Source organism: Stegostoma tigrinum, chromosome 17 (assembly GCF_030684315.1).
Source record: "Stegostoma tigrinum isolate sSteTig4 chromosome 17, sSteTig4.hap1, whole genome shotgun sequence".
Lineage (NCBI taxonomy): Eukaryota > Metazoa > Chordata > Chondrichthyes > Orectolobiformes > Stegostomatidae > Stegostoma > Stegostoma tigrinum.
This window is the reverse complement of record NC_081370.1, coordinates 50,422,515-50,442,976: the sequence shown is the minus strand read 5'-3', so window position 1 is coordinate 50,442,976 and position 20,462 is coordinate 50,422,515. Positions and strand designations below refer to the sequence as shown.

At 41.1% G+C, this 20,462-nt stretch overlaps 1 protein-coding gene across 2 annotated transcripts in view; it reads right to left on the bottom strand.

The window, feature by feature from the left end:
• Positions 1-20,462, bottom strand: part of ttc17 (tetratricopeptide repeat domain 17) — a 99,100-nt gene that overhangs the window by 73,243 nt on the left and 5,395 nt on the right. Inside the window, exons 1-3 of one of the 2 annotated variants that reach the window (XM_059652149.1) lie at positions 13,998-14,100; positions 1,943-2,032; positions 519-688 (exon numbers count right to left, since the gene is read on the bottom strand). In XM_059652149.1, coding sequence (XP_059508132.1) covers positions 519-688; positions 1,943-1,984 — 212 coding nt within the window. In that variant the 5' untranslated portion in view covers positions 1,985-2,032; positions 13,998-14,100. Of the gene's footprint in view, positions 1-518; positions 689-1,942; positions 2,033-13,997; positions 14,101-20,462 lie in introns of those variants that run through there. The other variant, XM_048545865.2, reaches the window with a different exon arrangement.

Sequence of the window (20,462 nt, the reverse complement as noted above, 5' to 3'; positions counted from 1 at the left end):
TCCAGAAAAATAAACTGGTAATACTGTAACTTTACCACCAGCTCACTTCTGTTATTAAGTTTTACTTTTCGGAGGTCCCTCTGCATCAGACACAAAATCTGATGTTGCCATAAACAAATCATTTCATTAGGAAATTCTTGAGATCAAAGTCAAGCTTGAAAAGAATGAAAATTAGGAGACAATTCAAAGCATAACTCTAGGAAAACTCTTGTTAGCAAATATTTCCCTTCCTCACTGGCTCCCACACATTATTTAATGGGCTATCTCAGTGCTGACTTCCAGAGCTTTCATTGGAGTAATCCCTATACTGCTTCATAGTTAATATTGCTGCAGCAGCTCCATGATGTCATTTAACCAGAAATGGCTGATCTCAGATACTAGTCAACGTAAATTAATCTCTGAACTGTCATGACCGTCACAGACGTGAAGGTGAATAGCCTTCTTATCCATCAGCTGGTGAATGATACACAGTTGACTGGGAAGCTAAAAGAACACGTTTTTAAAATGCCTTTTTAAACCTGATATCCTTGTTTTCCAGAGGAATGAATGTTCCATCATATAGATCGAGGTCTCCAAGAGGTACTTTGGCTTTAATGCAGTCAGAATCCTCTTTGTAGTGTCTCTGTTCCAAACCTGTGTCTCGATCTTCATTTTCTTCTATATGAATTTTCTGAGCAACCAAGTGTTTCTGCATATAAAAAGGAGAATTATTGTATCCAACAGCAAAGATGAGGCTTTAAAGATTTCATTTTATTCCAGCTGAATAAAGACACACTACATCTCTTAAAGTAACTGTTTCAAGATTAGTGGAATTCATACTGAAATTGTTAAATCATGCACAATTGAAGTAAGAAAGATTTGGTAATAGGTCTTTAGTAATAACTTAAAGATAAATAATACCCAAGTTCAGATTCTCCTGGAGCCTACATTCTTTTCCTTATCAAATAAGTGAAAACACTCATCTTCTCCAGACAGCTAAGTTGAATAATGAGTGGTTTACCAATTTGATGTCCAAAATTAAAATAAGGAATTAACAAGGAATAAAACCAAAATTTCCTACTAATTTAATAGCAATGTTTTTCTTCTATCTTATCCAAATGCCCTGTTCACATCCAAATGCTCTGAATGTTACATACTGGAGTTCGTATATGGGATGGAGGAGCTGGGGGTGGGGGGGAAAACAGTGTCAGCACACGATTAAGACTGCGTGAGGGACCGTTCCTTTATTGCTAGACAAGGTCACCCATTTTCAACTTTGCTCACTAACATTTTACCCATACGTAATCATTAGTTTCCATTCTGATGATTTTAATAACCTATAGTTTCACTAAAATGCCACATTCTCCTCCTGTGAAGCAGTGCATTTGATAGCTAATGCGTCAAAAGTCTCTGTCCTTCAGAGCATAGGTTAGGATCTTTAACCTGTGATTTGGAAGAGTTTGGCATGTTCAAGATTATAATCGGATCAAGGTTTTCCTTATTTCATGTGGTGTCCACAGCAATTTTGTTCAGATTATATATCCGTCTAACCACAAATTCTCATGAAATCCTGTCTACAAAGGATTTTGATTCAGTGACACCAATCCAAATAAATATAATAATTGAGCACTTGCCTAACCCATATCAAATTGGAAATTTTCAGTGATTCAAAATCTGGATGGAAGGGACTAAAAATGAGAAATTTTGACACAAAGCCGATAATAATAGAAGCCACTGTACAGAAATTTTTAAATAAACTAAAATGGGTAAGTGGGACTAGCCAGCTTGATAGTTATAAGTCTTGCAAGTTGATACTCTTTAGCCTTTATTACAATATAAAACTTGATATTAATCGTTGCGAATAATAGCTGCAAAATATTTGAAACATTCAGCTGTTTTACTAAAATTCGTCTTCTCTCATGTTTCATGTACCATAATCAAGCAAAAGGATTTTTCGACTTACTTCCAGCTCTTTGAGGTAGTTGAGTGTAGCTTCCTGTCTCATAAATACCACCAAATCATGGGGATGCTTCAGATTAAGAGGGGAATCAACCTGCCATCAATAGAAACATTATAGCACTTCCAATCATTTCAAAATACATTTTTACAATGGCATAGCCAAATTATCACAATTTGTACACATTTTAAGATGGCATTTACATGGCGTAGGATTGAATTATTTTTCCAGAATTACCAATTTTGGTTCCATTAAGGTGTTTTGACCAGAGATAGCAAGCTATGACTTAAACCCAATCTTCTTTGATCATCATCCACTCTCACAGACAAAAAGACAAAGTTAAGGGATAAATTAAAAAGAGAAATAAAAGAATCACAATTAAACAGTTTCAAATAATGGAGGCCATGTCTCCATGCAATCCTTGGATGATAAGATTTCCACAGGCACAACTGTCTAATTTTGAAGTCGCTGGTGAATTCAAATAATTTCAGTAGATTCCCAGAATTTTTTTTACTGATTTCTTACAGGCTGGGATTCTTTTCTCAGGATATTCAATAATTCTTTAACTGAACAGAAAACTAGACAATTTTTTAAAAAAAGCAGACAGTCCCAAAGTTCCCAAAAATATCTCTGTACCTACAAAACCAGTATGAGCAGGATTTAAAAAAAAATCAATATTCTCTCTGGTTAGCCGGTTAATATTGGTCCTCTCACGATTGACCAACTCAATATTAAACCAGCTGCCAGTTCTGGGCATGGTGAAACATTGGGTTGAATTGTCCCGTGTGTTCCTTAGATTAATAATTAAGTTACATTATTTTCTGGGCTAGTCATCAACAAACCTGTGAGTCTGTTCTCCCTTTATTAAACACATAGGTGTTAAAAGTTCAACTAACCCTAGCCTCAACTAGGTCGACACAGGTCTACCAAAAAAAAGGAGCCAACTAAAAATAGTAAGGGTCTCTATATAAGCAAGTGAGGAATTAAATTATATCCTGTTTGAGCGTGATTAGTTGTAAAACATTTTCAGCAAGGAAGAAAGCCATATGACACAGTTCAAACCACAAGCTCATTGGCTGATTGCTAAAGGACTCAAATCTGGATCTTTTGGATGAGAGGGAGGGGTACTTCCACTATAAGAGTTCAAAAGTATGGCAGTTTTTATGACTCAGGATCATGTAAACAGACCAACAAATAAAAATGCTTTGAGGTAAGATGCTTTGTTTGAAGCTCACAGGAATGTTTTAAATTTGTTTAGTTGTGAAACTTGAAGTCTATTAGGTCTCTTGGAAGACAAAAGTTTGTATCAGTCTTTGGAAAATGGCCATGTCTTGGGCTTTATTAGTTATTGTGGAGTCATATGTGCTTCTTTTAATTAAAATATAATAACAATGTATCAGCTAGAACATTTGACGTACAGTTAATCACTGGAAGGTGACAATACATACTCAAAATAGTTAGATAAATTGTTCAGCTAGTGCCAGTTTATCTTGGTAAGGATAAATGAAGTTAGTAAACTGAAAGAGAGAAGCCATTACAAAATGGAAGATCTTACAAAGTCAATGGCACGTCAAAGAATAAATCAGGAGATAGTGGGAAGTGATGTCACTAAGGCGACCATAACTTTTTAAAAAAATCAGGAATTGAAAAGACAATATTGAGCTCATGCAAAATTAACAATGAACTGCCAACGCACAAATAAGCCAATTAGTGCTAGAGAAGTCTCTGATCATGCACAGGGAGTATTGGCTATCAGGAGTTAACAGGTTGTGATTCTTAAAGGTTCGATACACAAGGAAGATGACTGCAGACAGGAGAACTTCAGTCATGAGAAGAGAAAAAGAGACAAGCAGTTGGCAAATCACTACCATTATCTGATGTTATAAAATGGCTGAAGATAGCTTTTATTGAGTATCATTTCTTTCATGACAAACTTAATATGTTCCGTAAAACTTGTGAGAATACACCTGCAGCTGTAACTGGGCTTGCAACCAATTAAGATCATTAAACCCTTTAGATTAACTCTCTCAATACAATTTATAACTGTTTAAGTAAGTTACAACAATAAGTGCTACCACTTCTGGGCCAGAAGACCCGAATTAAAGTTTAATCTGCTCCATAGGTGTGTCATTACATGTCCCAGCAGGTTGATTAAAAATGAGTAAAACTGACTGTCCTACCCATTATTCCAACCATGTGTGCCTGATTCGCAATAATAAGACCACTGATATGTTAACAGATGTACAGGCAATGTTAGAGGTGGTGCATAAGGGATGATTGAAGCTTGGCTCCACCTCAGTTTGCAGTATTTTTCTAAGTCTCTATGCATGCTGTTCCACCTATCCAGCTATGCCTGGGACTATTTTTACCTTCTTTCCACACTGCGTGTCGTTTCATAACAGGAATCATAATTGAGTGTTCAATAAAGAATGGTAACCATGCCAATGATCATTTTCATCCCCTAGTAATGGGAACGGATGCTGCATTGTTCACTGTATCATGAAAAGATATGTAACAGCAAGAAGATCTACACTGTTAAAAAGATATCAAATTAGCTTGGATAACTTCAAGGAACTAACCTGAACACTTAGAAGGGTTTATATGGGTATGTAACTAGATTTGTATCCGAGGACAACCTTTACATGCCTCAGGTCTCACAATTAAAGACAACGTGAACCCAAAATTACAAAGCATCCTGCATACAACTAATTAAGATAGATGTTTGATGAAGTCAATGAGACGACTGTACGCAAATATTTCAAATGTCTTAACTTCCCCTGAAGCTTGGAAGTATCAATTTAGAAGCAGCTTCTATTGGTTCTAAGAACTTTAAAAACTTTAAATTCAATGTTGTTAAAAGCCGAGAAAAGAACCTAGCAGCTGCTTCGCAGGTTGGATCAAAAAAAATCTTGTGGACCACACAATGGAAATATCCCACAGTAGGGTAAATTCTGAATCTGGAGTAAAGGGTATTGTTGGAACAAAGTTCAAGAAGCTCACATTCCAAACATAAGAGCAAATCTCTTTCATTTTGGCAAGTACACAGGTTCAAGCTTTTGTGGGGGGTCAACTGCAGAAACATTTGCAATGTTCAGGCTTACGTCTGCTCTCCTGTATCTGTGGACTTGTTTTGATAGTTAGTTTCCAGGCTTGACGTGAATGCCTGTGCAGTATGTACACAAATAAGATGCTGTTCAAAATTACCTCAGTTGCAAATATTTGGCAACTTGCTAATTTTTAGATATTTTATCTTGAATGAAATATTGAGTGAAATCAGGACATCAAGGGTAAATTGGAGATTGTTAAAATGTATTTTTTAAAAATTCAATGACTTTTCTTACATTCACTGATGAATTATTTTGGTAGCGGTAATAACTCCAAAGGCTCCTTAGACTAATAACCTGTAGAATGCGTTGTCCCTGGTTATATTGATTTTGAGGCCTTGAGTTGATCATTTCAAAGCATCCATATTTGTCTGTCATTGCAGAGGAGCTCGGTCAATCACTGCACAAAATTTTAAATGGCATTTTGGTCAAGGAAACTGGATTGACTAGCTAGGTATCAGGTATCCCTAGGCCAAAAAATTACTGGAGTGTACAAAATAGCTTGACATTTAGTATTATATTCAGTTGTTGCACTTCAAACAATGCGCCCAATTCCTTTAAGAAGTGAAAGACGTTTTGAGGAATGAAATATAAAAAGAAATGTGGACGAGAACTTTGCAGGAAGCATTAGGAAAACCACCTGTTCCAGGAGATGGAAGAAAGGCACTGAAGTATCCCAGAGCAAGACAACAATACAATACCAAAAGGGGAAATCAGTTATTGCACAGAAAATTATATTGATAGAACCGAAAGGATTCCTGGGAACTTTGTCCATAGGTTGACGATTCTTAATTTCAAGTGGAAGCTGAATAATTAAAGCAGTTGAATTACCTATGTTCACAAGGGAGTGGGGAGCACCCTATCAAACAAAACAGTTCAGCTGATAATGGACTGTTTCTGGACACTGGACACAGGCTACTACATCAAGGAAAGAGATAAAACAAACTTAACTGCGAATCTGAATAAGCCCAATTTCTCTAATGTATCCTTGTACCTAAAATCCTTCGTTCCTGGCATCATTTTGGTAAATCTCCTTTGAACTCACTCCACGGCTTTAACATTCTTCCTGAAATAAGGTGTCCAGAACTGAACACAAGGCTATGATCAATGACTTGTAGAGGCATAGCATAACTTCCTTGCTTTATATTCTCTGCCTTTATTCATCAGCCCAAGGATACTATAAGCCTTCCTAACAGCTGTTTCAACTTGCCTGGCTGCCTTCAGAGAATCGTGCATGTGAACCCAGAGGTCCCTCTGCTCCTAAACCCACTAAAAGTTGTACCACTGAGCCAGTATTGTCTCGACACATTTCTCCTTCCAAAATGCAATATCTCACATTTCTCAGCATTGCAATTGACAGGTGTCTGCCCATTTGAGGAACTTGTTTCTCTGAGGTCGATCAGCATCATCCTATCAATTTCTCATTCTTCCTAGCTTAGCACCATCTGTAAATTTAGAGATTTTGCTCTCAACAACCACCTCGAAATCATTTATATAAATCAGAAAACCAAGGGTTTTCAACAGCAATCCTTCGGGGACACCATTTTCAACTCTTCTCCAATCTGAACAATGGATGTCAGTTTGCTCGCTGAGCTGGAAGGTTAGTTTTCAGACGTTTCGTCACCATTCTACGTAACATCATCAGTGAGCCTCCGACGAAGCGCTGGTGTTATGTCCCGCTTTCTATTTATCTGGTTAGGTTTCCTTGGGTTGGTGATGTCATTTCCTGTTCTTTTTCTCAGAGGATGGTAGATTGGCTTCAAATCAACGTGTTTGTTGATGGAGTTCCGGTTGGAATGCCATGCTTCTAGGAATTCTTGTGCGTGTCTCTGTTTGGCTTGTCCTAGGATGGATGTGTTGTCCCAATCAAAGTGGTGTCCTTCCTCTTCTGTATGTAAGGATACGAGTGATAGTGGGTCATGTCGTTTTGTGGCTAGTTGATGTTCATGTATCCTGGTGGCTAGCTTTCTGCCAGTTTGTCCAATGTAGTGTTTGTCACAGTTCTTGCAAGGTATTTTGTAGATGACGTTTGTTTTATTTGTTGTCTGTATAGGGTCTTTTAAGTTCATTAGCTGCTGTTTTAGTTTGTTGGTGGGTTTGTGGGCTACCTTGATGCCAAGAGGTCCGAGTAGGTCCTCTTTTGGATGACTCAAAAAAGATAAAAACATTCGTTATCCTACCTGCAGGCAAAGGACGCTTGACAGTCATCTTAAACCGAACAGACTACATTGAGAAAGCGAACACACTGCTTGCACATACTGACACTTATCAACAGGTGGCGATAGACCCGACCCCACAACTAGAGAACCGAATCACAGCCTTACTCAAAAATCTTCAAAAATCTGGCGAATTAAACAAGAGAGGCTTCCAAAAAAATGAAACCAGATGGATCCAACACACCACGCTTCTACGGACTACCAAAAATTCACAAACCAGGAGTCCCCCTCAGACCCATAGTGTCGCTACCTGGAACACCAACCTACAGATTAGCCAAGGAATTACACCAAAGGCTAAAAGTAGAAGACTCCCACCACTCCATTCGCTCCACCCAAGAATTCCTGAACACCAAAGACACCGAGATAGAAGATGATGAAATAATGGTCTCCTTTGACGTAACAGCCCTGTTCACATCCATCAACATCAACCTGGCCAAACTGACTACACTATTACAAGAACTGAAGACACATACACTGGACACCACCAACCTCATCAGCAAGGACAACATCACCAAGCTAGTGGACCTATGCCTCACCACCCACTTCACTTTCAACAACAAAACCTAGAGACAAACCAACAGTACACCCATGGGATCTCCGATATCAGGGTTCTTAGCAGAGGCAGTAATGCAGAGACTCGAACAAACAGCGCTGCCAAGCATCCAACTCAAACTTTGGGTCCGTTATGTGGTTGACACCTCTGTCATCACTAAACAGAACAAATTAGAGGAAACCTTCAAGACCATCAATAACACCCTTTACTGGCGTAACATTCACAAAAGAGGAGGAAAACAACAGCAAACTGCCATTCCTAGATGTCACAGTAGAGTGAACAGTCAATGGGGAACTTCAAACCAGCGTCTACAGGAAAACAACACATACGGACCAAATACTGAACTACAGGAGCAACCATCCCAACACCCACAAACGAAGCTGCATTAGAACATTATTCCAACGAGCCACCACACACTGCAGCACAGAGGAACTACGCAGAGCAGAGGAAAATCACCTATACAGCGTATTCAAAAAGAACGGGTACCCTATGAACACAGTCCGCCGATTCCTCAGCAATAAACCCAAACAAACAAAACGGGCTCAGAAACCATAACCACTCTCCCCTACATCAAAGACGTTTCCGAAATGACTGCCAGACTACTCGGACCTCTTGGCACCAGGATAGCCCACAAACCCACCAACACACTAAAACAGCAGCTAATGAACTTAAAAGACCCTATACAGACAACAAATAAAACAAACGTCATCTACAAAATACCTTGCAAGAACTGTGACAAACACTACATTGGACAAACTGGCAGAAAGCTAGCCACCAGGATACACGAACATCAACTAGCCACAAAACGACATGACCCACTATCACTCGTATCCTTACATACAGAAGAGGAAGGACACCACTTTGATTGGGACAACACATCCATCCTAGGACAAGCCAAACAGAGACACGCACGAGAATTCCTAGAAGCATGGCATTCCAACCGGAACTCCATCAACAAACACATTGATTTGGAGCCAATCTACCATCCTCTGAGAAAAAGAACAGGAAATGACATCACCAACCCAAGGAAACCTAACCAGATAAATAGAAAGCGGGACATAACACCAGCGCTTCGTCGGAGGCTCACTGATGATGTTACCTAGAATGGTGACGAAACGTCTAAAAACTAACCTTCCAGCTCAGCGAGCAATCTCCCATCCAGAACCTCAACCTGAGCTACAAATCTTCTCAATGCTCGCTAATCTGAGCAATGCCGATCTGTTTCCTTTTAGCCAATTTCTAATCCGTGATGTCATGGGCCCATCAATCCCAAAACGTTCTAATTTGATAAACAACCTGCCACGTGGCACCACATCAAATGCTTTCTGAAAGTCTAGGCACACAACATCGACAGCACTGGGGAGGCAATGGCCTTGCGGTATTATCACTAGATTTTTAATCCAGAAACTCAGCCAATGTTCTGGAGACCTGGATACAAATCCTGCAATTGCAGATAGGGGAATTTGAAATCAAGAAAAATTTTGGAATTAGGGTCTAATGATGACCACAAAACCAATGCAGATTGTTGAAAAACCCATCTGATTCACTAATGTCCTTTAGGAAAGAAAAACTGTTGTCATGACTCCAAATCCACAGCAAGTTGGTTGACTTCTAATTGTCCTTTGGGCAGTGAGGGATGGGGAATAAATGCTGGCCTGGCTAGAGACACCTATATCCCACATTTGAATAAAGCAAACTACCCTCATCCATTGCCTGTGATACCTCAAAGAACTCAACTAAATTAGTCAGACATGACCTGCCCTTGACAAAGCTATGTGGACTGTATTGTATTAACTTATTTTTATTCAGGTGTATATTCACCTTAGCTCATATTATGGCAACCACCATTTTTCCCACTATTGTTGTCAATCTGACGAGTTTGCCACTTCCTCTGTTACCTTTTGCCCCTTTCTTCAACAACAGTGTGGCATTTGCAATTCTCCAGGCTCCCCCATCCCTTCCCCCATCAGAACTAATCTGGTGTTCAGAGAGGCCTGGAATATTTCTGGGTCATTCCCAACTACCCTTTCTTTTACCTTGCCTTCCTTTCATTCTCCCACCACTCTGTTCTTCTTGGGTTTATGCAGATGACCGAAAAATAAAGGTTCAGTCTTTTAGAGCAGCTCATAATTATCAGTCAGTACTGTGTCTTGTAACTCTGGCCCTCCATGAGTTCTTATTACAAAGAGGTAGTGAGTTCTTAAATTCTTCCAAGTATAGCATACATGGATTCAATTCCTAAAACTCGAATCCACCTGTCAAAATTATTTTGCTTAATCTTTCAAATTCAATGCAAGTTTGCCGGGCTGGTTCCTTAAATTTCAAAACTTCTGCCTGTATGCTTCTCAGACATACGCACTTAATACAAATCTCTGAAACTGAAGCATAAAATTCTTTTGCTTTAGCAATCAACCTACTCTGCATGGTCAATTCATTGATCTCACTGTTTTCCCAAATTACCTGAAGAATGCCCTCTGATGAAGGGTCTAGGCCCGAAACGTCAGCTTCTGTGCTCCTGAGATGCTGCTTGGCCTGCTGTGTTCGTCCAGCCTCACATTTTATTATCTTGGAATCTCCAGCATCTGCAGTTCCCATTATCTCTGATACTATTTCAACCTCACTGCGAAGCCTCTTCCAGGGATGCCTAACCTGAAGAAGTTACCCTCCTCCCTCCGGACCAACCTCAGGGAATCTCTCTCCCATTGCAACTCTCTTGTAATCTCTTCGGCCTTGAAACTGCTCGACCATGTCCTGAAGCAAACCAGGTACCACAGCCACATCACCTTCCTCAGCACCTGCCTACGGAACCAGATCATCCCAAAGGGACTACAGTCCACATTTCAGCCTTCCCAATTTGGCCCCAACCGTGACCACCTCTACACCCAGCTTATTCAGACCCTTCAGAAGCGTTTCTCCCTGCGACTCCTGAAACAGACTCTCGCAGCCATGCGCCGGCACCTCCAGGCACTGCAATCCAGCCTGCCCCAGCTCAGAGCCTCCCTCTCCCAGACCTGCAAAGGACCCCTGCTGTTTTTCATCCTCCGCAGGATCCACAGACTGAACACCCAGTTCCACTCAGCTTTACTGGACACCAAAAATCGTAAGTACAACAAACTCACTGGCCCCTGCCCCCCACAAGAGGATTCCTGCGCCTCCCAAATCCCGAGTCTGTCCCTGCCCCTCCCCCACCATGCACCCGCCGCCATTGACCATGAGGACACGGCCGGAGGCCCCACCGATGACGTCACATCCGCCTCCGCCGGCCACAGCACTTCCGGAACCGCTGCTGCAGTCACCACCTCCACGTCCAGGTACTACACCCCACACACCACCCTCACCTCAGCTGCTGCCGCCCACCCCGATCCTCCAACCGCCGACGGAACCCCGCCCACGGTCGACGCCGACGGAACCCCGCCCACGGTCTCCGCCGACGGAACCCCACCCACGGTCTCCGCCGACGGAACCCCGCCCACGGTCTCCGCCGACGGAACCCCGCCCACGGTCTCCGCCGACGGAACCCCGCCCACGGCCAACGGAACCCCGCCCACGGCCAACGACCTCATCGCTCCGCCCACAACCTCCACAGCCTGCAACCCCAGAGGAGACAGCCACACTGAGCCCTGCCGCATCTTCACCATCCCCCCAGACCTCCCACTGACTGAGGACGAACGGTCAGTCCTTAGCAAGGGGCTCACCTTTGTCCCCCTACAACCACACATCAACGAATACCAGTCACGGTTGGACATAGAGCAGTTTTTCCGCCGTCTTCGCCTCCACGCCTACTTCTTCAACCGGGAACCTAACCCTCCTTCCACTGACCCCTTCACCCGCTTCCAACACAAGTCCTCCTCCTGGACACCACCCCCAGGCCTCCTACCCTCCCTCGACCTCTTCATCTCCAACTGCCGTTGAGACATCAACCGCCTCAACCTCTCCACCCCTCTCACCCACTCCAACCTCTCCCCCGCAGAACGGGCAGCCCTCCGCTCCAACCCCAACCTCACCATCAAACCCGCACACAAGGGTGGCGCAGTGGTAGTATGGCGCACTGACCTCTACATCGCCGAGGCCAGACGCCAACTCTCCGACACCACCTCCTACCGCCTCCTCGATCATGACCCCACACCCGAGCACCAAACCATCATCTCCAACACCATTCACGACCTCATCACCTCAGGGGACCTCCCACCCACAGCCTCCAACCTCATTGTTCCCCAACCCCGCACGGCCCGTTTCTATCTCCTTCCCAAAATCCACAAACCTGCCTGCCCTGGTCGACCCATCGTCTCAGCCTGCTCCTGCCCCACCGAACTCATCTCCCTCTCTGATGAAGGGTCTAGGCCCGAAACGTCAGCTTCTGTGCTCCTGAGATGCTGCTTGGCCTGCTGTGTTCGTCCAGCCTCACATTTTATTACACTGAAGAATGCCACCAGGTCCTTTTGCTCAAAGTTTGGTCGGGCCAGTACAAACATTAACATTTCCTCACAGAACTTTGGGTAATGATATACAGTTTATGATTTTCCCGTTAGAGTCTGCATCAGCAATTAGATTTTTTTAAAAAGTGCATCACTTTAAGCTAAAATTCTTTTCCTCTCTCCTTTGCATGTGCAGTTCAAGCCTCTCAAATTCTTCTTCTCATGCCATTTCCTCAAATTCCAATCTTTTAGTTCCATTCCCATCCACTGTTTCCATCAAGCCCAATGCTGTACTAAATCCTCAGTTATTTCTATGTTTTTTGATTTGGCAGGTAATTCCACATCCAGTTTACTTGCTAATTCACACAACCTGGCTTTTGGATTCTCGTCAAAGTTTGCCAAGGGTTTCTCTTTTATCTGCAGGAAGGTTTGAGCAGTTTCTACTGCAATCTTAACTTTCCTTAGTAGAAGATCTGTTGTTTTTTCCCCTTTTGGTCCCTTATCACTTACTAACTTAATAGTCAATCTTCTATTACCTGCATTATAAAATCCTAGTCACAGGACTCAAATTGTGACACTGGGTTAGTGCACTGAAAATCAAGTCCAACAACTCCAGATACAGCATACATGTCAAAAGATTGGTCAAACTATCCAAATTCTCCATTTTCCTTGACTGGATATCTCTGATTTAATGGGAACACTTGCCTGTTGCATACTTAAGAAAATAACATTATTCCAAACAATGTTTCTTTCAATGGCAATTAGGAAATACGCATTGCTAACTGAAACTCTACATCTTCCCAAATACACAGCTGAAGGGATATGCTATTTGATGTGATAAGCTGTATCTCCCAAAGACTAGCTTATGTAACTGGCATCTCACCAGCACTAAATTCATATACTACATTACTCATTTGTGTGATAAGCAGAGCATCTTTCTGGCTTGAAGGCAGCAGCCTGCTAATGATGAATACTACTCACATTGCTAATGCATAGTAATAGTATGAGAAACATGCTGCCGCTCCAACTTTGGAAACACTTAACCCTTAAACTTGACAAAGAAAGACTGCCTTAGATCCAGTCATGAGTTTATGTAATATACACTAAGATATGGTCTGCTCAGGGTAGCCATTATCCTGCAGGATGGCTCTGATGTAAAAACTCAAAGAACTATGAATGCTGTAAATCAGGAACAAAACCAAATTTGCTGGTAAAGCTCAGCAGGCCTGGCAGCAGCTTCGAAGGAAAAAACAAAGTTGACATTTTGGGTCCGGTGACCGTTCCTTAGGACTTTGTTTTTGCTGTTGACTCTGATGTACCCTCTTTTAGCATTAAGTTTGCGCAATACACACATGGTTTTGGTGCTCTGTACAAGGTTGCTGAGAAGGCCAATCTTACAGTGTATGGAACTGTATCAAACCTATGGAGCAAAACGACTAGTGAAGGTAGGTTTGCAGCATTGTCAACCAGTGTATTGTGGAAAAGAAATTTCTTCCAGTTTTTGATTTGGTCCATTAAGTCACAATGTTGCTTCAGTAGAGGATTACATCATAAACAGGACTCGTTTAAAACATGCCTGGATTGTAAACTTACTTAAGTGGAAACACATTGCCAATGCAATTAACAATGTCACTAAACACAGTATATTTTTCTGACTTTGTCCTGTCTGAAAGTGAGTTTGTTCTTGCACATGATTTAATCTTTGGTGAATCTTCATCTTTTAATCAACTTTAAACTTTGAACTCATCTACTATACAGCAAATCAGTACACACCGAAGGCAGTGAATCCTTGAAGGCACGGCCAGATAATCTAGTGCAGATACCACAGGATTTTTAACTACTTGGCTGATGTTCATTTCCAACGTGAATGCCTGGCAGCATTGTGAGGACTCAGAGTCAAATTGGACATGTACGTCAGTAGCCCTGACAAAAGGAATAGAATAGTCACCAATAAATAGCATGGCTATATCAGCAAAGTACATGCCACTTTTATTGACAAGTCCAAACATGTATCGATCAGGCCTTTTGCTCAGTATGACTGGACAAGCATTATTCAAAAGGAAGCTGAAAAATGTTTGCAGGACTTGTGTCTGAATAATGAGCTCATGATTTATATACAATGGGGTTATACTCACACTTACTCCATCCACGTACACAAGATGCTCAGAGTGCACATACGTTTGTCACTTTGTGCCCAATCCGAGTGCACAACGTAAACTGGACAAATGGTTGGGTAAAATTGCTACAACCAGTTTTGAGCAAGCAGAATCCATGTACTCATCTGACATTACTAGCCTATTCACCAATGTACCACTCAAGAAAGCCATAGACATCAGCGCTGCAGCATGGTAATCTAGATCCACCATGACTTCATGAATCGGTATTCACTGAACTTATGAACTCAGTTTTAATAACACCAAGCACGCCTGAATACATGGTTTGGCCATTAAATCCCTAGAAGGCCCAGGTCCCATAAGTATTCTGGTTGTTTTCCACAAGAAGTGCATTTTTGAAGGAATGACACCAACTTCATACTATGTGCATATTTTTGACATGAAGAAAATCTGCTTACTATGCTTGGATCTTCACTTACATCTTACAGAACTCCAGGTCATGTTCAAATTCAAATTTAAAATGGAAGTCAAGTGAGCTACCTGCATTCAACGTCCAATTCAAAAATCAGCCAAGGGTTCTCTAGTAGTACCTTACCTTCTGCAAACTCACCTTCACAGGTCAGTAAATATATTTGGATCCTCACTGTTTCTAAACAGTGTAACACTAGCTATTGGCAATCTTGTGAACAGGACTCGAGATATGTGTTTACTGTGCAAATTTGATGCAAAAATTGGGCACCATAAAGCCAGTGGGATAATGGCTACCTTGATCAGATCATCTCTTGCTGTACACTGTGCAAACTCCTGATCGAGTCAACAAGTCCTTGCCTTGAAACGTGCTGAGTCTACCTCGCTTACCTTGTAATGGCAAGGTATTTCAATAAGGACATAAACAAAATGCACCTTTTTTCAGCACTACAAGCATGATTAGACTTTCTACTTAATTTTAAAACAGCATTACAAAAATCAGAGTAATAAAGAATTTGCATTCAATACCCCAAAGCACTTCAGTTTATTATCTTATACATTCCTCCACTTTATAGAGACCAATGCTATAGGCCAAAGTTTGCAGGGTTAATTTTGTCAAGAGCACATACAGTACTTCCTTTGGAAGTGCAGTCACCGTTGCCACCTGGGAAACATGCCCACCAATTACTGCACAGCACTGTCCTACAAACAGCAATAGAGGAAAAAAAAATGTTTCTGATAGTGCAGATTGTGACATAACATTTGCACTGATAATAGTGTCCTTCTGGAGCACTGGATATTTCAAAGCAATTTGCAGCCAAATCATTCAAATTTGAAGTTTAATAAGTTTCAATGTAGAAAATGCAGAAGACCCAATTGTGCATAGCAAACTCTAGCAACAGCAAAGGAGTAATGGTTAGATAATTTTTTATTAAAATGATGCTGATAGAAGAATAAATATTGGCTAGGACTTGGGAGATAACTGCCCTCTCTTTCTTTTACAAAGTCAGTTGGAAGGACAGAACTTTATGAAGACAGATATGTTTTCAATACCTTTCATCTCACACACATCAGGACAACACAAGATTACCAAATTTCACACAGATACAACTACTACTATCACGGGAGAAAAGGGTGCTGACCAACTGATTGGATAAAGCATTCCAATACAGAAAGTTATGTGGAACTACAGGCTCCGCTAAGCTCTAACATAATTCAAAAACAGAGACAAGGCTTAAACACATTCCTTTTGTTTCCAGAGAATGGCTCAGTGAATGTATGCCACTGCTACCAAGTGAAATGAGCCACATTACAAGCTTCAAAGCTTCACTGTTAATTGTAAATTTGTTGCTAGTACAGCTGGGATTGTTTAGCAAGTGCACTTAGATCACACCAAAATATTTAAAGAGCAGATATTTTGTTTAGATATTCGCAGGTGTGGACTCGTCTTTGCTTTGACAAAGCCGTTAGGAAGGGAGGTCTGGATTTTTTGACCAGCAACAGTGAAGGAATAGCAATATGGTATTCCCATGCATTTGCTGCACTTTTCCTTCTAGGCAGTAGAGGTCACAGGTTTGGATGGTGCTCTTGGAGTCTTGTAAGTTACAACAGTGCATATTGTACATGGTGTACACGGTTGCCAGGGTGCGTCAGTGACGAAGAGAGTGAACACAAGTGGTAGATAGGGTCATAATCACGTGGCTCTGGAAGATAAAGGTTTTTATTTTCTGTGTGTTGAAGCTACAACCAATTCAAGCAAGTGGAGAATATTTCATTAGGGTGAAAGAAGGTGAGTTGCTTGCTGTAGAATTCCTAACCTCTGACCTGTTCTTGTAGGCACAGTATTTATTTGGCTGGTCCAGTAGAGTGACAATGGCCAAGATTTTGATCGTGTGGATTCAGTGGTGGTAATGTCATTGAACATCAAAGGGTGATGGTTAGATTCTTGCTTTTTGGAGACAGTCATTGTTTGGTACTTCGGTGGTGCAAATGCTGGCCAAAAAAAAATGGTCAATTCTTGCTGTAATGAGTAGTGAACATTTTGCAAGAGAAAGATAATTGATGGAGCAGATGAAAATGACCTCCAAAACCATAATCATCTTCCTAACCCTATTGCAGATGCATTCACCTGGAATTTAGTTCTTTTGTCTTTGTCTGACTAAGGCCTAATGAGGCCAGAAGCCAAATGATCCAAACTGAACATCCTTTTGCCAACGTCACTTGTTAGTACTGTTAATTACCTTTGCCAATGAACAAGAGTAGACAGACGTGGCAGCAAGTAGCTACAATAGACTTGTCCTGCTTTTTGGAAACAGAACCTTCCCAGGCAAATTTCCACAATGTTTAGTAGATATCAGTGTTGTTCCTCTGTAATTTGTAATGATGAGTGTAGATTTACATATTAATGTACTCTATAGTGTGAGAGAAAATTTACTTTAGTCTAAAATTTCTCAGCTATTAAGTCAAAGATAAGTGATAACTGAAGACCAGCTGCTTCCAATCAGGTTTTGAAACAACAATCAGAAGGCAAATAGGGTCTAGGCCTGAAACATCAGCTTTCCTGCTCCTCTGATGCTGCTTGGCCTGCTGTGTTCATCCAGCTCTACACCTTGTTATCTCTAATGTATATTTGTACTATTGGTTTTGCTATAACATGATTGCTGCACTCCAGCACAACACTGCATTACAGAAAATCATGCCACAGAAATGAGGAAGCCTATGGGAAAAGTGGGGTTAGGGCAAACCACCAAAAAAACCCCCTCAAAAATCGATCGAAAAAAACACTCAAAAGACAAACAAAGGATAGCACAGTATGAATAAATGTTTAATTCACATCGAAGAATGAAATAAAGGGCAATTTAACACCTTATCTTGAAAAAGTGTCAAAATGACTTGCTGGGGGAGGAGTCTTGGACATTGTTCTGTTGTTAATACAGGGGCTGAGGGTTGTTGTTGTCGTCATCATCATCATCACCAGTACCTTCAGTTACAGTTGTGTTTGTAGGGTAAGAGTGAAAATTAGTTAATCCAGAAGTGGATGGCTGTGGTTCATTGTCTTCTGACTGTTTAATTGGGAGTTGGCTTAAAAAAGCCATCCAGTTTTTGCTGCTTTGCCCTTTTTCCTTCTTTCATGAAGAAGCTGTTCATAAGGTGCCAAATAAGACCTAATCCCTCAAACTGCTACTCTGCTGCGTTCTGCATTGTAATCGTAATTCTCTAAGAGCTAAAACTGCTTCTCAATATCCCTCAGGATAGAAGACAAAACAGAAGTGGAAAGCTCTGTGGCACTGCATTCTGGACTATACTTCTTCATCTCCAGCTTCCACTATCCTGTCAGCGACAAGTTGTTGTACATCAGCTGTACAGGTCTTCACAGTGGGACTCAAGCAACTCTTCAACATCCTCACACTCCCCTACTTCAGATCCAACTTGTTTTGCAAGATCAACACAATGTCTTTGAATGTTGAGAGCTCCTCTGATGGATCAAAGCCTTTGAAATCTTGAAATAAATCTGGGAGAAGCTTCTGCCAAACTGCATGCAAGCAAGTCCTTATGGACATTAACCTTCACAATAATATCAACTTAGCCTTCACAATAATATCAACTGCATTCTTAATATTAAAGCTCTTCCAAAATTGAAGAGCAGTCTTTATCCCCCCTCAGTGGCTACAATCAGTCCCTTAAATGATAAGCTTTAAAAGCTTCTATTGCACCCTGGTCCACGTATTTAAGGAGAGAGGTTGTGTTTAGAGGTATAAATAGCACATCATTTTCAGAAAGCTGGCCGATGGTGGGAAGATGGCTTGGCGCATTATCTAGGATGAGGTGAATCCTGAAATCCAAATTTTTGTTCCAGCAACACTTTCTGAAAACATCTTCCAAAACATCAACATAAGGTCAGAAGATATTTGCTCTGTCATCCAACCTCTTTTGTTTGACATAAAGTAGACACTTGGAGTAGGCTTAAGGTAACTTTTCAAGGCTCATGGGTTGGCAGAGTGATACACCACCAAAGGCTTAAGTTTTAAGTCTCCACTGGCAGCACAATCATACTACCCTTTGCTACCTTAAAACCTGCAGCATGTGCTTCATTCATAGAAATTTAGGTTCTTGATGGCACTCTTACCTAAACTGAAAATTTGATCTAAACTGTAACCTTTATTTTAAATCAATTAATTTTATTTTTACTAGGGGAGGAAATGCCATTGTATGCTCCGTGTCTGCATGAGAAGATATGCCACATAACTTTACATCGTGAAAAACAGTGGTTCTTAATACCAGCAAATCAGCCACTGCTAGCACTAAAGGCAGGGACAGCTGAAGGATTTCCAGTTTTATTTTGTTAGATCTTCATAAACTGAAACTCTTTTATGGTGAGAAAGGTGGTCCCAGATCGCTTTTTTGTTTGATCTTCTATCCATACACTTAGAAGCTGTTCCATCTCCTCAAGTTCCTTTGTCCGTGACCTCTCAGATTTGCTAGCACTCACACTTGTTCCAGCAATATGGCATGCTTTAATCTTTTCTGCATTGTCTCTAATGGTGCATAAGGTAGAGTCCTTTATTCCTGTCATGCAAACTGTACCACATGTTCTCTCATTACGCTCAAAACGCTTTATAATATCTAACTTCTCTTCCAATGTTATAGCCTCTCTTATGTTCACCACCCATAATTTTATCCCCAGAATGCTTCTTGCTAACATTCTTGTCACTTTGTTTTCCTATTTATTTTGGGTAACACAGCATAATTTTCAAAAGATATGAAAATCACAGTGAACAGCATCTCTCACAGAGAGTGCTTCATGCCAAAGTCTGCGAAATGAACGAGATGCCGGTACCGAGATTCTATCGGCGCTAACATTGCACATGCTCAGGACGAAACCTGTGAAATGATCATGTGATGTCACGCGTATTCTTCCGCAAACTGATGGAATTGTGTCATAGCCAACACGAGTTCCCAGTTTAGAAACAGCGTTGCCCTATTCGTGTTGCCAGTACATGCGTTATAGCAGAACCAACTGCACTGCCAAGCAGCTAGCTAAACTGGCAGAATCACAGAAATCATTTGAATAGCTCTAAACCTAGCAATGGTGCACTGAATGAATAAACAGGGAGGCCTAACAGGGAAGATACAAACCCAAGCATATTCACTTCAAAATATTCAGCTTTACTGAAAATCTTCCAGCATTCATTTTTAGCTTTATCAAATTAAAGATTTTCAATGCACATCACTGTTTTGCTTGAAATTTTGGGTAGTAATAATGGTGGTAATGGCCATTATTGTTGTTACTGCATAATGCTGAGTGTAACTTCTGGTACTCACACATGCACATGAAGTGTGGAATTTTGAAACTGCTATCAGCAATAGCTTGCTCCTGTCCAGGCTGTGCTGTTGCAGTCCTGACATCACTGGTTCATTGTGAACATCTGCTACTGACCTATTCGCTTTGCAAAAACCAATGCGAATATTATGGCTTGTTCAATATAGGAGTAACTGAATTTTGAACCAGCATATAAAGTTTAATTACTGAATAACCTCTCAAGAGGTGTAAAATGAATTTTACAAGCTGAATTCTCAGTTGTTCTCATATGTTTCTCCAAAATCCCAAGTTATTTTCCAATCTTCACTTTGCATTCTGTAGAAGTGTTTCAACTTA